We start from the raw sequence: 15,428 nt of genomic DNA, 5'->3' as shown, positions 1-15,428 counted from the left end.
ATATATAGTATGGTGTATGGTATGGTGTATTGTATGGTGGCTTCTTGGCACAAAGCTTGGCACAGTGATTGGTTTTGCCTCCGCTAATGATGATTACCCACTTTTACCGGCCACATATAAAAATCAAAAGCGGTTTAACGCGTTTCTCGACTCTCGACTCTCGACGCTCGGACACTTTGTGCACTGCCCACTAATACACGGTGGAAAAAAATCAATTATAATTAGCTGAAATAATTAATAATTATTGCAGAAGGAATGCTCTTTAATTATTGTATTTATTTAAATTGAGTTGAAGTCTTTAATCGAATTTAATTGATTTGTACTTCAGTTCTATAAGCATTTTCAAGAATACTAACTTGGGAATTTATAGGGCGCTGAATTATTTTATAATATTGAATTTCCCGGCATAAGAAAACTGTGTTTTCTTTGAATTTAGTTAGAATTCTTTTATATTTTACCTTATAATTAATTAGAATGTTTTTGTTACAATTGATTGGAATATTTTTTATTAATTGTAAGATAAGATTTTCCTCATTTTAATTACTCCCATTTTTTCTATTATTTTTGTTTCTCTCCATGTGAGATCAAGTCTATATCCCTGATGTGCCCCCTTTGGTCGCCCCATTGCGATTCAATTAAAAGCGCTTAAACCTCCGCACAACTCGATACACACACCCGTTGTGTGTGTGTGTGTGTGTCGTCGCACCCAAAAGAAAGCCACTTGCCGCCATACAAATCAGTTAGTGGAGCTCGAGGCGTTGGCTTCTTCCTTGGCCTTGGCCATATTTATCTTTTGATTTCTCCCAAAAATATATATATTTTATATATATATAAATATTTAAGCAACCAGTTCCCAGCTGAATTTAATTGCAAATTATCATGTCTCTCGTATCATGTGTAATTTCTGTGCTGCTCGTTTTTCAGTTTCCAGCTTTTCCATAGCCGCCGAAGAAGAAAAGTGAAATTCCGTTTGGCAATTGTTTCGGCGGATACCTCTCTCTTTCGCCCATTTCATGTCAGCAGGTTAGCAGGGATTTGTCAAAAGCGAGGAGAAGCACCACAAGGCCCACCAAAAAAAACCAGAGTTGGTGAAATCTCCGCGCTGCGAAAACGTGCCGAAAATGCATTTATGGGCCTCTCGTACAGCGAGCAAAAAAATACACAAAAAAGTACAAAAAAATGCCAGCGAGCAAGGTCATTAAATTGTTGTCTCTTTACACCGTGTTAAGGCCCACTTTAATGCGATGCATTGCGGCATGTAAAGACTTGAATTTTATCACGATCGGGCCTCGATCAATCTTTAAAATAACTCGAATATTACTAAAGAGTAAACATAAAAGGTCACTCCTGATCCTCTCACCCTCTTCCCAAAAAAAACCAAGTAAATATAAATAATGCCTCATCACTGGGTAACTGCATTACAAGACCATTTTTATGGAGCAATTTCTTGTTGTAATTGAGGAAATGCTGATGGTTTTCGGTTGGTTTAGAAGGAAACAAAACGAAAAATTTAACGAACCACACCTTGTGGCGAGTTCATTTCGAAAATTAATGAAAAATCTACAGATGAAGATAGGGAGATATGAGGTATCTGAGTGGAATTATGGTTAAATGGGTAACTATGAAGTTGTTACAGAAAAAGATTAACCGCAAATGAAGTCACAACTTAAACGCGGATGTGAGTGAGATTTCCCGTCCAAAAAGATACTTAAGATATGTATTTATTACTTAAAACTTCAATTATTTGAATCATTAAATTGGAATCGAATTACTAGGACTTTAGGGGTTATTATCTATTTTATATTTAGATATATTTTAATATTAACTTTCAATTAATCATCTTAATGTTGTAGGACTATTTCTTGTGTACTCCAAAACTTCACCAACAGTTCAACAACACAAATATTAGACACAGGTGATACAAATTCCGTGGATACTATGGGAATGAAATAAAATTGGCACTCCAATCGTGCAATCCGTCAATAGATCCAGCCAGTATATATAGAAGGAAATAATCAAAAATCAACTCGGATGTAGATATTATTTCTGTCGCGAGAACTGGGCCAAAAAAGCGACCAACTATGTTGGACATATATGTATCGGAGACACCTTGGCTAAATTTGAGCATTTCCGTTTTGAAAATCAAGAGCCCAGTATGGGCAAAAGAATTACCTGTAGATTTCACTCGCAGTTTAAATGCCAAGTTTTTCATTTATTTTTCGAGTCTTTTTTCTTCATCTTTTTGTATTTTTTTTTTTTGCAACCACAATCAATGTTGGCCAAGTAGTTGTGGTAGTTGTTGGTAGTTGGAAAACTTGTAGAATGCACGACGGCTTTTCAAAAAGTGCTCAATGCTATATCAATAGCACCAACACCAACACTAACACCACAACAACCACCAGTAACCGGTGGCAAGCACTACAACAACAACAACAGCACTAGCGTACACCTGTCTAAGCCAAAAACAAAAGCAGAAAAAAGAAGTCGGCAGCAGCGGCAGCAACAAGAATAACAACAACACTTTGGCCAGGGCCGTGATGTTGACGCTGCGCCCAAAAACCCAACAACTTTTAATTTCAACACATTCCAGCACAAGAGACTCCACAATCAAGACAGCGCCGCACAGTGGGCACAATGTAATGATTGATCAGGGTATTTAATCTGAGCTCTGTCTGATAAGATCATATAAGGGCTTAGGAAATGTGAAATTATATACCAAAAAACATTATATGGGGATTATTATATAAAACAATTTTTACTGAAGTGTATGTTGAAGGTATAGGATACATGATATATATAAGATATAGTAATCAGATTTTCATTAAATTTTACAAAAAATTCTACAATAATATAAAATGGCTAAATCTTAATCTGTAAAAAGCTAAAAAAGTTATGATTTTTCTTTTTCCGATTGTTCCTATGGCAGCAATATATATGTATATATATAGTCCACCGATTTGCCATACTCCGATTTATATACTAGTAAAATTATATAGAAAAATAACTCCATAGTTTTATTCAAATAGCTTGCTCTTAAATGTGCTCAAAAACAAGTCTCGCACATCTGTGCATATGATTCCCAACTTGTTCTAACATCCCCGGAACGAAGTGACTGCTGCCGGCCAAGTCTCCGAAATGTGTTGTATTACAAAAGTTGCAAGTCATTGTTTATTAGTGTTCAAAGTTAGTAACTGATCATACATACTTACTGGTCATCGATACTTACTACTCATAGTTACTTACTTGTGATAAATACTTCCTGTTCAGAGTTATTTACTGGTCATAGATACTTACTGATCATAGTTACTTAATGTTTATAGATACTTACTGTTCAGAGTTACTTACTGCTTATAGTTACTTATGGCTCATAGTTACTTAATGTTCATTGATACTTACTGGTCATAGTTACTTACTGTTAAAAGATACTTACTGATCCTCTAAATTTAACCGTTTCTCATGCGTTATATTATATAGTATTCCGATTTTCATAAATCAAAAAACGAAATTCTATAATAATAAAAGATAGCTTTGAATCAAATCTATATATATACTTTATGTGGTCGGAGATGACTTCTTCACTGCGTTGCAAACTTTTAACTGAAATTATAACACCCAGCACGGGTAAAAACAACAAAAAGAACTTGCCAAAGGACAAGTACCTATTATATATATATGTGTATATATTTTCCCTTACATATTTGATTTGATTTTTAATGAAAAAGTAACCCATTTTTCCCAATACCCTGTTACACTGTGCACAATATCGCAGTAGGTACGCTAGGTATGTACGTACGCGCGACTTGACTTTCTTTGCCGCGCGACGGCCTAAACCGAAAAAAACAAGTTCGGGCTCGGCTGCGCTCGGCTCGGTCTGGCCAAGTTGGATGTTGGTGTTGTTGCTGGTGGGTTTCAGGCCAAAGCCAGGCCAGGCCACTGCTGGGGATCTCGGGGATCGGGGATCGAGGAGGGGTGCTAGTTGGTTGGTAGCTGCTCAGCACTTGAGTCGCGACTCGGCGGAGCGTTTTTACTGAATTCGGAGGCACTGAGCCAAGTCAGTCGATTGCTGGCGGTCGAAGCGTTGAGTTGAGACGTCTCTCTGTCTGCGGCTAGAAACGCGCGTGAAACGCGAGAAAAACCGAGCGAAGCGGAGCTCTGACTCTATTTTTTTTCTCCCCCCCACAACAATACAGAGAGGTGTGTGTACTGGTGTGTGTTTATAGTGTTGTAGTGTATGTGTTAGCCGACTCTCTTGGCCATTACCGTTAATCAAATAAGTTTTTTTTAGAAATTTAAACGCTCCGCTGGCAAGTGTCTGTGTGTATCTGTGTGAGCTTTAAACGGTTCATTGATCGAGTTCAGCTCGGAAATGGAGCAAGAGCGGAGAAAGAATATATATGGAAGAGAAAGAAGAAAGAAGAAAGAGGGAGAGAAAGAAGGAAGGAAGCAAATGAGCAAATAAACAAATAAACAGTGCAAGTGCCAAAGTGCGACTCAGAGTGTGTGTGTGTGTGTGTGTGTGTGTTACCAATTCGCATCTGAAAATCAGCAGAAAATGCGCTTAACCCATTTTCTAAGCAGACAAAACAAAAAAAAAACACAACAAATGGCAAAAGGCGGACCACAAAGACACGAATCCAATAAATGGCCAAAAAAGGCCAGGCCAACAAAAAAAACACGGCTGAAATAACGCCCAAAGAACAATGCATTTGACATTACTTGTGAAGAACTTTTCAACCTATAAGATATTGTATCTTGTTGCGTTGGTATAAAGGAACATAAATCTTAAATAAATTGCTGATTTTAAGAGCTCAATTGGTTTGCCTCAGAAGTCTTTAAATAATTATAAATATTATTTGAAGAATATTAAAATTCCTCTTGAGCATTAAATATATTACAATATTTACAATTATTTATAAATAATATTCTCACAGGATTATAAAAAATAAATACATTTTACAATATTTGCAAGCTTTGCTCGACAAAAACCTTTTGATTATTTAACACAATACAAAATATATTAATACCTGAATATAAACATATAATTTATTATATATTTTGTCTTGATTTAAATGTAATAGATTAAATCAACATTATTTAAAATTTCCCAAAATTTTAAACAAATAATTTAAATACAATGAAAAATTATAAAAGTAAAACACTTTAGCTTATTTATCGAAGACATGTTTTTGCAAGTCAAAAAGATAACCTATTAAAAACTCATTCCTAAATATATTTTAAAAATTTCTTAACTGGAACTACACAAAAATTAAGCAAAATAATATAAAATAAATGTCGAATCCAATATAGTTTCTTTAGTATCTCAATGAATATCAGCTTTTCAATAAAACTTAAAATATCAATAAACAATATTATGATAATCCCCTTGTTTCCATCATTTTTCTTATTTAAATATTGATTAAATTATATACAAATATAATAGAATTTCTTTTTTAAATAGGACTCTTTAAAGTATCAAAGAAAATTAAGTTATTATACATCCTTTATTTATATACAAAAAGACTATCATTTAATCCCTGACAAAACTTTACAACTATAAACAATAAGTACAAGTAATAAACATAAACATTTCCGTGTTTAGAAACAATTTGTTTGGCTAAACATTTTTGGGATCTTTATTACCATTAAGACATATATGTATATATATATGTGTCTTAGCAGACAGTTGATTCTACAGATCAGATTGTTCCGATATGCACAGATGAGACACCATCCAAACCTAGGAGACTACAGACTGAGGGACAGACACACAATCCGGCATAACAAAAGATCTCTTTGCAAATTGTTTATTTGCTGCTTGGCTGACCAGCAAACGGATTGTTTATGCTAATATCTTCAACTATAGCATATGCTATACGAACAGCAGATCTCTGCCCGACATGGCTCTTTCATCACATTCACATAAAATGGGAAAAAATGGAAATCTTTGCTGGGCTGCCTCTTTTCTTGCGGCTTCTGGGAGTTCCTAGTGCCCATACTTGTTGTTTTCTCCCCTTTTGCATATTTTTTACTAATTTTAGAATGGAAAAGTCCGGAATATATTTTAGGGGCTTAAAACTTGAGTACAAAAAAACAAAACCTGTATAGGTTTTGTTTATGTTTTTTGACAACTTCTTGTAGAATATTCATGAACATAGCTTTTGTTACTTTATAAATCAAAAAATCACAATAATTTCTCAACAAAATTAATTTTGACAATACAGAATTCAATATAAAATATTATATACAAGCAAATATGATGACTTCATTTTATATGTATTCAAAAAAAAAACAAGTTTGAACTAAAGACTATAATTAAAACCCATGACTTTTAGTATTACTTACAAATATAGTTACTTGAAACGAATTGAAAATTAACTGTTTCCTCAAATTTGCTTATTTCCTTTCCATAATTAATTTTAAATACATTTCTAAATTATTCGCCAAAAGATTAAAGCCAAGCTTTAATTTCTTATAATTTATTTTGATTGCAAGAGGAATGCCATGCCAAGAGTCACGTACTGCCAAATGTTTTTATAGCGCTTCTTTTGCCATATCTTAATCGCATTCTGGAGAACCAGCTGTGATTTTCGCATTCTGTCAGGTTCAGTTCGATTCGGTTTTGGGTTTTTTTGTTACTTTAATAATTATTCAGTCTCGCTGCTTAAATATATTTAGATCCGTTTTGAGGTTAGCAATATTGCTGGTTGACAGTAAACACCTACATGCACCACCGCACATATTTGTGTGTCGTATGTTAATTCGTTCGGCACACAATATAGCTTTTGATAAATACCTGTATATATATCTATCTGTCTCCTCTCGGCGGAGCTTTAGCTGTTGTTCGGCTGAATGCATAACTGAAAAACAAGATTCTTTTGGCCGCGTTGAACAACAAGTCTCGCAAGATCATCGATTATAAGCATTATTAGGGGAGAATCTCATACGCAGATTGGGATACACCGAGAAACCTAAATCAAAAAAGAATGTTTACAAATTTAAAGATCTTGTTTTATTGGAAAATACTATTTTTAAACTGTATTATTATACACATCCTTTTTTAGATGCGCAATTCTTTGAATTTAAAGCAATAAGTTTGTGAAAATTGTAAAATGAACACTATAGTTTGTACTAAATTAAATTATATAAACCTGAAAGAGTATATCAATAAATTATGCTATTATTTGAAATATAATATTTGATATTGTATATTTCGAAACTCATGTAAAACCTTTTCAACATTTAACTCTTCCTTCTGAATGAGATAATATCATACAAATATAAATTATACAAATTATGGATTTATTTGTATAAATTAAATAATACCAAAGGTTTTATTTTGAATTTCGTAAACCTTAGATATTATTTCAAACAATTCCTTTGTTTTATTTATAACAAATTGACAACCAAATAGAAATTTCATGCAATAATTAATCATTTTAATATACAGACACCCCAACTTGAAGTCATACTTGATAAGAGCCAAAGACTTTTTCGTAGTCCAAAGATAAATCTTAATTTAATTTGCATTTTTTTCTGTGCTTTTAAATGGCTTCTAGCACCTGTGTGACGGGTTAATACCGTTTGCTGGTTTGGCCGGTTCGATTTTGGTCGGTTTTTTGGCCCCAGTTTTGATTCGTTCACTCCACGCTCCATGCTCCCAGCTCCCAGCTCCATGCTCCACGGCTCATTTCGTTTCTCGTTTCTCGGTTCACGTTTCCTCGTTTTCTCACTCACAGAATTATGACACATGACGAGAGGAGGAGATTGCATTTTGGAATCCATCTGGTTTTCCGTTAGTGGCTGGCTCTCGAGGAACAGTTGCCTTCGCCATCGATTTGCATTCCAGTTTATTGTCCATCGACTTTTATTATTTTTGTCGCTGAAGCACTTCCTCTTTGACATTAAGCGATGGCAACGGCGGTGGTGATTCATTAATCAAAACTCGAAATGCCGATATATATCTTTTCCTCCATTTACGTGGGTTTTTCAAGTCTCTTCTAATGGGATTATGTTTTGTGGTATCTTCCGTATAAACAGTCTTCACATTGAAGACCAATCTTTGGAGGAGTTTTACTGTTAAATCTTTACAAAGAAGAAAAATAGAATGGGGAACGAATCAAGTTATATTATTTGTTACCGTTTTTTTCTGAAAATGTTTAAATGAAATAATAATGAAGTTTAGTTGTTCGTAGAGAATTTATTAGCATCCTTAAAAATAAAATAATTACCTTAAGCAACTGTTTTCATCATAAAGTTTTTATAGCACAGTATTTTTACAGACGCTATTCGAATTTCTGGCAAAAAATGTTTAAATTATTACCTTTTAACTGTGCTGGCAAAACAGATTTTCAAGTTTATGTAAATAATGTGATTTATCTTATTGCCCTGACTCGGTTCTTAATTATATGAACCCCAACGTATCAATGTGTGTTATTAATATTAATGAGGATTAGTTCTTTACAAATTGAGTGTCTTATGGCGATAATCACGGAGACGTGCTGCGAGATACACAGAGATAAATTACAAAATTGGCAATAAACAATATATAAAATTATATAGAAAATTAAATATGAAAGTAAAAAATATAAAACACCAATATTTAATGAAGAAGTTATCTAGGCATTATAAAATAATTTGTTTCTGCAATAACTAATAAGTCACAATAAAAATTGAAACCCCATTATTTTAATACTATGTAATAGGATAATAGTAAATTATATTATACTTACGATCACTATTAATAGCTTTGCACTAGGGATGCAGGTAGGATAGAAAAGGCGGAAATTATATATCTACAAAAACATTGCGCTCAATATAATATCTAACATTTTTTAAATGGTGATATATCGAAATTTTTAGATGGAAATATATAGAATTTAACGTAAAATATTTATATTACTGATATGTGGAATTAATTTGTTAAATTTTTGATTTTATTGGATCCATATATCAAACAAAATTTTTGTATACCTTAATGTATAATTATTAAATCAATACCTGATTTCACGAAATCTATCCTTTAACAAATTTTTTATATTATCAGATATTATTTTACCAAGCCTTTGAAGCTTAATAATTACCATATTTCTTAAATAAATATTTATTAAATAGCTTAAATCCCTTTCTATCTTTCTAGATGACCGCCCCGTCAATGTGCATTTAAATCCAGCCATTAACGTAAAATAACATTTTTACGAATCAAGTATAGTAACCCGCATTTTCTTTCCGTGTGCACCGAGCCAAGCCGAGTCGCACATTCCGGCCCGAAGATGGCGCTGCGCCTGCGCCGTGACGTGCAGAAGGCCTCGTACTATGTGTGGTTCCTGGGCGCCGAGGAGGCCAAGGGTCTGAGGGGAGCCCGGGTGATTAACTCGGTGCTCCCATATCTGGTGGACCGGTCACGCGGACAGGAGCCACTGAAGGTGACCCTCCAGGTGTCCCACAAGGGCATCAAGATCGTCCAGGGGACGTCGAAGCATTTGATTCCACACAGTGCCATAACCAGCTCCGTGCAGACGGACGACATCGTTGCCTGCGTCCTGCTGCTCTATAATCCGGCCACCAAGTGTCCACTTCACGTTCATGCCTACCGCTGCGATTCCGAGTCCACGGCGGAGGCACTGCATCTTCAGCTGCAGATACTCATCAACCGTCCGGACAACCAGAAGCGATTCGAGGAGCTGGAGACCAGGTAGGACTTATAAATTTGTATATATGTATAATTGCATATAAGTAATTTCTTGCTAAATGCTTATTTCTGTGAGTGCTTTTTGGGGTCCTTCTTATGCAACATTTAATTAATTGCAACGCCAACTTGGGGTACCAAGCAGGAAGCTGTTGCAGATGCAGATGCAGTGGCAGCCGGGCCACTTAGTCACTCCATTAGACACACTCAGCCGGGCTCACATATAGCTCTGGCTTGACGAGCGATCGTGATAATCGTTCGGGCACTAACACTGCATGATCATGATGATGATGATGATGATGATGATGATGATGGGAATGGGAACGGGAATGGGCGAGGATTATAATGGGGAAGCCTAGCTCTGGCAGCGAGAAGGAGAGATCTCCCAGTGGCCCAAAGTAATTGCAATCGCAATTTCCACTTCCCACGAACTGGGAGCCAGTCAAGTGATCTCCAGCACCCACATCCCCATCTGACATTCGGCTTTAAATATCTTAAATGCCTTCTCGAACACGCTCAATGGCTTCGCGGAAATTCTATTTTCAAAGTTGCCGCCATCTGTCACTATCGATAAACGATCAACGATGAAATAGATGTCTGAGAGAGGAAGAAAAACATTAAATTATTTTTATGGTCTACAAAAAAATTATAAAAAACACATGTATAGGTTCTTTAAATCGTTATTTATCGATATTTTTTTATGATTAATTTTGGAACAAATCTTAATTTTTAAAAAGCCATAACTAGGTAAAAAATAATTTAATTTCAATTCGGAAAGCTGTTCTATGCTAGTTTTTATTAGGTTAAAAAATTTGCATACTTAGTTTAAATATATAAAATGTTCAAATTTTTATCAATTTTTTTTTTGATAATTTTAACGATGTAACCTCTTTAAAAATTTTGAAAAATTGATTAAAAATTAAAAAATATTTTTTTGCAGTATTTTATAGTTAATTAATTGGACTTTTAATGACGATTCAGAATATATATGACTTTTGACAATCAGTATCTTTTTGGTCATTTTATGCCCTCAAGAAGTTCTGAAATATTTGTATTTTGTTAATGAATAATTATTGATATTTAGAATTTTAGGCACTGCATTATTAATTTAAAAAATAAATAAATAAAATCCAACAATTATACAATAATAATTAACAATATAATAAACATTATTATGCTGAGAAAAGTTGATCGACTTCTAAGGTTCTATTTAGATAAAGCCTTTCTCAAAAATGAAATATAGCTTTATAAATATATTTATAAAATTCCTTTTAATGTTTTCTTAATTTTATTTAACATTATGCATTAAATGTGTATTTAAAACTCAATATTAACGCATTTATTCTTAAAAATCCTATTCACAGACTGGGCATCCTGCCGCCGATTCCCATGAACAGCAGCAACAACAATCACAGCAGCGAAAAACGTCACGAAACCAATGGAAAGTCGTCATCCTTGGGAGGAAGAGGCGAGGGAGGAGGCCCCTCCTCTCATCACCACCAATTGCAGTCACAACAGTCCGGCGGAGGGGGTGGTGGTGGTGGTGGTGGCTACCAAGGACGCCGCCACGACACCTCATCCCCCAAGCGCTTCAGCAACAGCCTGGGCAGCGACACGGGCAACAGCACCCGCGAGTCCGAGTGCAGTGAGGAGCATGGCCTGGCAGGTGGATCCTCACCAGTCTCCCGATCCCCTCCACATGGTGGAGTCGGTGGCAAAGCACATCCCCACCCACATCCGCCGCTGCATCATCCCCCCTTGACGCCGCAGCAGAACAGCGACCTGTTTGACTCCCTGGCCGCTGAGCTGAGGGCCAAACTTAATGGAAACGGTCCACCGTTGCTCCTGCCACCACGTGACTATGACACGGTGCACCGTTCCAAGGGAAACCTGACGGCCATTGAGCTGCGTCGCTGCCGGAATGCTTTGATAGTCGGCGGTGTGCCCAAGGGTCAGTTGGCGCCGGGTTCCGGTTTGCCAGGAGGAGCTGCTAATCCAGCAGCAGTAGGAGGAGCAGCCGGCGGCGTTGTCACGAATGCCAATAATGGTAAACAGGTCTCGTCCAGAGGTTCATCCGGCATTGGTTCGGATCTGGCACCAAGTCCCGAGAGACAAGAGCTCAACAGCTCCAGCGGTACATTGATTAGTGAGAGATTTAAGAGAATTTTACTAAATATATATTCCTTTTCAGATGACGAACACTGGAGCAATGAGGCAGACAACTCGGTGATTGCCTTGAAACCCTCACAAATTGCCATGCCCCATCATGCCCATGCCCAGCTGAAGCGAAAGAGCGCCGTCCAGCCGCCGGAGGACAGTTACCTAAGGGATCTGCCCGCCAAGCCGTATCAGCCACGTCAGAGTGACCGGGAAATGGAGCGGGAAAGGGAGCGGGACAGAGACAGGGAGCGAGAACGTGAAAGAGAACGCGATCGGGAGAGGGAACGTGAGCGGGAGCGGGAGCGAGAACGTGACCGGGAGCGCACCAAAACCCCGGCTTCCATTTCAAACAAATCGTGGAGCCGCGAGGATGAGATCAAACCCATTATAATGCGTCCGGCTGACTATGATGCCAAGTTCAACCGAGTTTTGCAGCAGGAACAGCAACAGCATTCCGGCAACCATCATCAGCAGCAGCAGCAGCAACCCGCCAAGCTGCGGGACACGGACAAGTACAACGAGATCAACCGGCTGCTGAACAAGAAGCTCTCCCACGAGCGCGACCGCAAGACACACGATGACTTTGAGGACTCGGATCCGGGTAGAGAGTCACCACCGCTGCTGCACCATCCCATTCACCACCAGCCACAGCAGCCGGCTCCGGTCCTCATGATGCATCATCATCGCAAGGAGAACCTCACCGACAAACAAAAGTTCATGGAGTACACCACCAAGAAGCAGCAGCTCCTCAAGAGCTCCTACGGTGGCGGCGGCAACGAAGAGGCCCAGCGCTATCGTCAGCGCTATGTAGAACCCCAAGATCATTTGCCGTTTGAGTCCTCCGCGGGTGTGCCCGTCTCTGGCTCCTCATCGGCAGCGGCAGCGGGTCACAACAAATATGCGGCAGTGCACAGAGGTGCAGACCTGGGCCAAAGGACCACTGAGCGGCGGCACGACAGGATGCCAGAGCGAGAACGAGAACGGGAACGGGATCGCGACCGCGACCGAGAACGTGACCTCGTTGACAGGGATAGACGGCGGGACCACGAACGAGACCGCGAAAGGGATCATTCGCGTGACCGCAATCCATACAGGGAGGCAGAGAGCCTGCCCTACATCCAGAGCATGGAGAAGATGATGAAGTCCACGGGCATGCGCTACGGCGAGAGCAGCACAGCCAAGTCCAGAGATCGAGGCGAGAACGAACGTGAAAGGCTCAGGGAACGCGAGCGGGAACGAGAGCGAGATCGTGACCGGGACCGTGATCGTGAGTTTGTGCCCCCGCCCTCGCAGAGCGCCCAGCGGGATCGATTCCACGATGCCAAGGACAAGTTCCGGGCTATGGAGCAGCGGCCGGCAGTGAGCCGCTACAATGTGGACGTGGACGAACGTGATACGCCACAACGTGATCCCTATCGATCCTCCTCCCGGCGACGACGCGGCTCCATGGAGCCACCCAGCACCTACGAGCAATGGAGCGAGGAGGACGAGGATCTGTCGGTGCCAGTGGTGCCAGTAGCAGTTTCCGAAAAGTCCAAGCAGCGAGAGTCCAACCGTTCCCGTCCCCGATCCCGGGGTGATGCCTGGGAACCCGAACCGCTGCGACACCTGGAGAGGAATCAGCGGGACAGAGAGAGGGAAAGGAATCGGGATCGTGACTACAATCGGGAGCACTCCCGTGATCCCTATCGAAACGAACGGGATCGTGATCGTGAGCGTGGAGGCCGTGCACATTCCCGGGAGTATCTGCACAGCGTCGAGACATCGACAACGCAAACGAAGAACCCCTCGACGACGGGCTCTAATCGAGGCTTGGATCGTTATCCCTCGCCCGCAGCCACACCGACAAGACCCGGCGGCGAGGGCCCCTCTGGTGGAAATGGAAAACCCTTGACCAGCATGCCCAAGGGCTACAGGCACAGCTATGCGGAGCCGGTATTTGCCAGATCCGGCGGACGAGTGGGTCTGGCGGCAGTGAATCCTTACTGAAATGGGGGTAAAGATTCTAGAATTTTGTAAGGCAAAAAAGAAACCGTGCAACGAAATCCAAGCTAATCTCGTAATAAGAGCAACAAAAAACACACAAAAGTCTATAGAAAAAAGATTTTTGGGAGTCGCAGAAATCTTTAAACAACCAATGGAAGAGTTTTTAAAAAATAACAAATATAATTTGTATCACTTATAAATCTGTTTAAAAAAAGAACACCCAAATTATCTTCTATATTTGAGCAATACTTGTTGTCGCACTTTGATTATTTAAAATGATTTTAAAATGTCGCTTAAAATCTTAATTTTAATTTCTTTAAAACTCCCGTCCGTAAGGTTTCTGCGAAAGCCTGGTTTAGATTGAAATATTATATATATATATATATGTACAACCGTCTAAACATATGCACTAAGTTAATCCACAATGGCAACTGGTGACTCCATATTGTAAGCCCTTTGCTATCTATCATGTATAATCCATATACTAATTTGGTACAGCGAAGCTTGCCCTTCTAAAACGAGATATATATATAGATATATATATATATATATATATATATCCATGTATATATCCATGTATCCATATATTCATATCAGCATCAGATCCAGCCCCTACCGTAAAGGGGGCCTAGTTGGGGGATCCGAAAGCGAACCGAAAAAAAAGGCGCCAACCCCTGTAATTATGTGCCTTCAGAGAGAGAGTGAAATCGTGTTTTTATTATATGCATAATACTGAATTAGCCTACTATTAAGCATATGAATGTATGTACTACGTATAGCCAACGAAGAAAAGAATCGAAACGGATTCCTTACCAATATATATATTTTTTTTGTTTTTTTTTGCTACCTTAAGTTGCGCGGTTGTTTGGTATTTACCCTTTTTTTCTTGCTGCAGCTCATTTATATATCACGATATATCTGATACCTGCTAGCATAATATAGAACAATAAATATATATATAAATTTATATATACCATATAAACATATACATAGCTGATGTATCTATTGTTATCAATTTGATATTTGCATAAATAAAGCGCTAGTACAACAACTTTTAGAACAACTACAATTTAAAAAAAAAATAAAATAAATAATTTAACGCCCAATTAAAAAAACAATCAGTTTCCGCAATATAAGACAACCGCGAAATTTGAATTTAAATTTAAATAATTAACCGCCAAATTTAAATTCAAATTTGAAAAAAATCGATCTGGCAACGTTAAATTTTGTCGGTCTGGCAACCTCCGTTGCGATAACCGATTTTTGCTAGGGTTGCCAGATTGGCGGAATAATCGATAACATTCTGCCGGCGTTGCCAGACCGGCTAAAAAGCTCAGAAAATTGACCAACGTTGCCGGATCGGCGGAAGCCAACGTTGCCGGATCGATATTTGTTTATTATAACAGTTTATAACAGTTCGCAGTCACTTGCTGCTGCCTTCTGTTGGCCTGGTACATCGGATGGGAAAATTGGCAATTTGGACGCGATTTAAGAGAATTTGGGATGGACGGGCGTTTTTGTTGTTGTAAATACGCGATGACCGCCACCTTTCGGTAGTTCGCTGAAAACACGTTTTAGCCGGGTTTACAGCCAAGGC

General features: G+C 38.6%; 1 protein-coding gene across 2 annotated transcripts in view; it reads left to right on the top strand.

Moving 5' to 3' along the window:
- The window catches only part of LOC110181672 (uncharacterized), a 45,121-nt gene extending 30,238 nt beyond the window's left edge, over positions 1–14,883 (top strand). Inside the window, exons 1-4 of one of the 2 annotated variants that reach the window (XM_020949505.2) lie at positions 3,972–4,194; positions 9,137–9,691; positions 11,050–11,819; positions 11,877–14,883. In XM_020949505.2, the coding sequence (XP_020805164.2) occupies positions 9,270–9,691; positions 11,050–11,819; positions 11,877–13,834 (3,150 nt within the window). In that variant the 5' untranslated portion in view covers positions 3,972–4,194; positions 9,137–9,269 and the 3' untranslated portion in view covers positions 13,835–14,883. Of the gene's footprint in view, positions 1–3,971; positions 4,195–9,136; positions 9,692–11,049; positions 11,820–11,876 lie in introns of those variants that run through there. The other variant, XM_086836368.1, reaches the window with a different exon arrangement.
- Positions 14,884–15,428: the final 545 nt, after the last annotated feature.

Source organism: Drosophila serrata, unplaced genomic scaffold, assembly GCF_035046125.1.
Source record: "Drosophila serrata isolate PLE 108 unplaced genomic scaffold, ASM3504612v1 contig_276, whole genome shotgun sequence".
In the NCBI taxonomy this organism is placed as follows: domain Eukaryota; kingdom Metazoa; phylum Arthropoda; class Insecta; order Diptera; family Drosophilidae; genus Drosophila; species Drosophila serrata.
The sequence above is the reverse complement of the archived record's forward strand: the minus strand, read 5'-3'. Positions and strand labels throughout refer to the sequence as shown.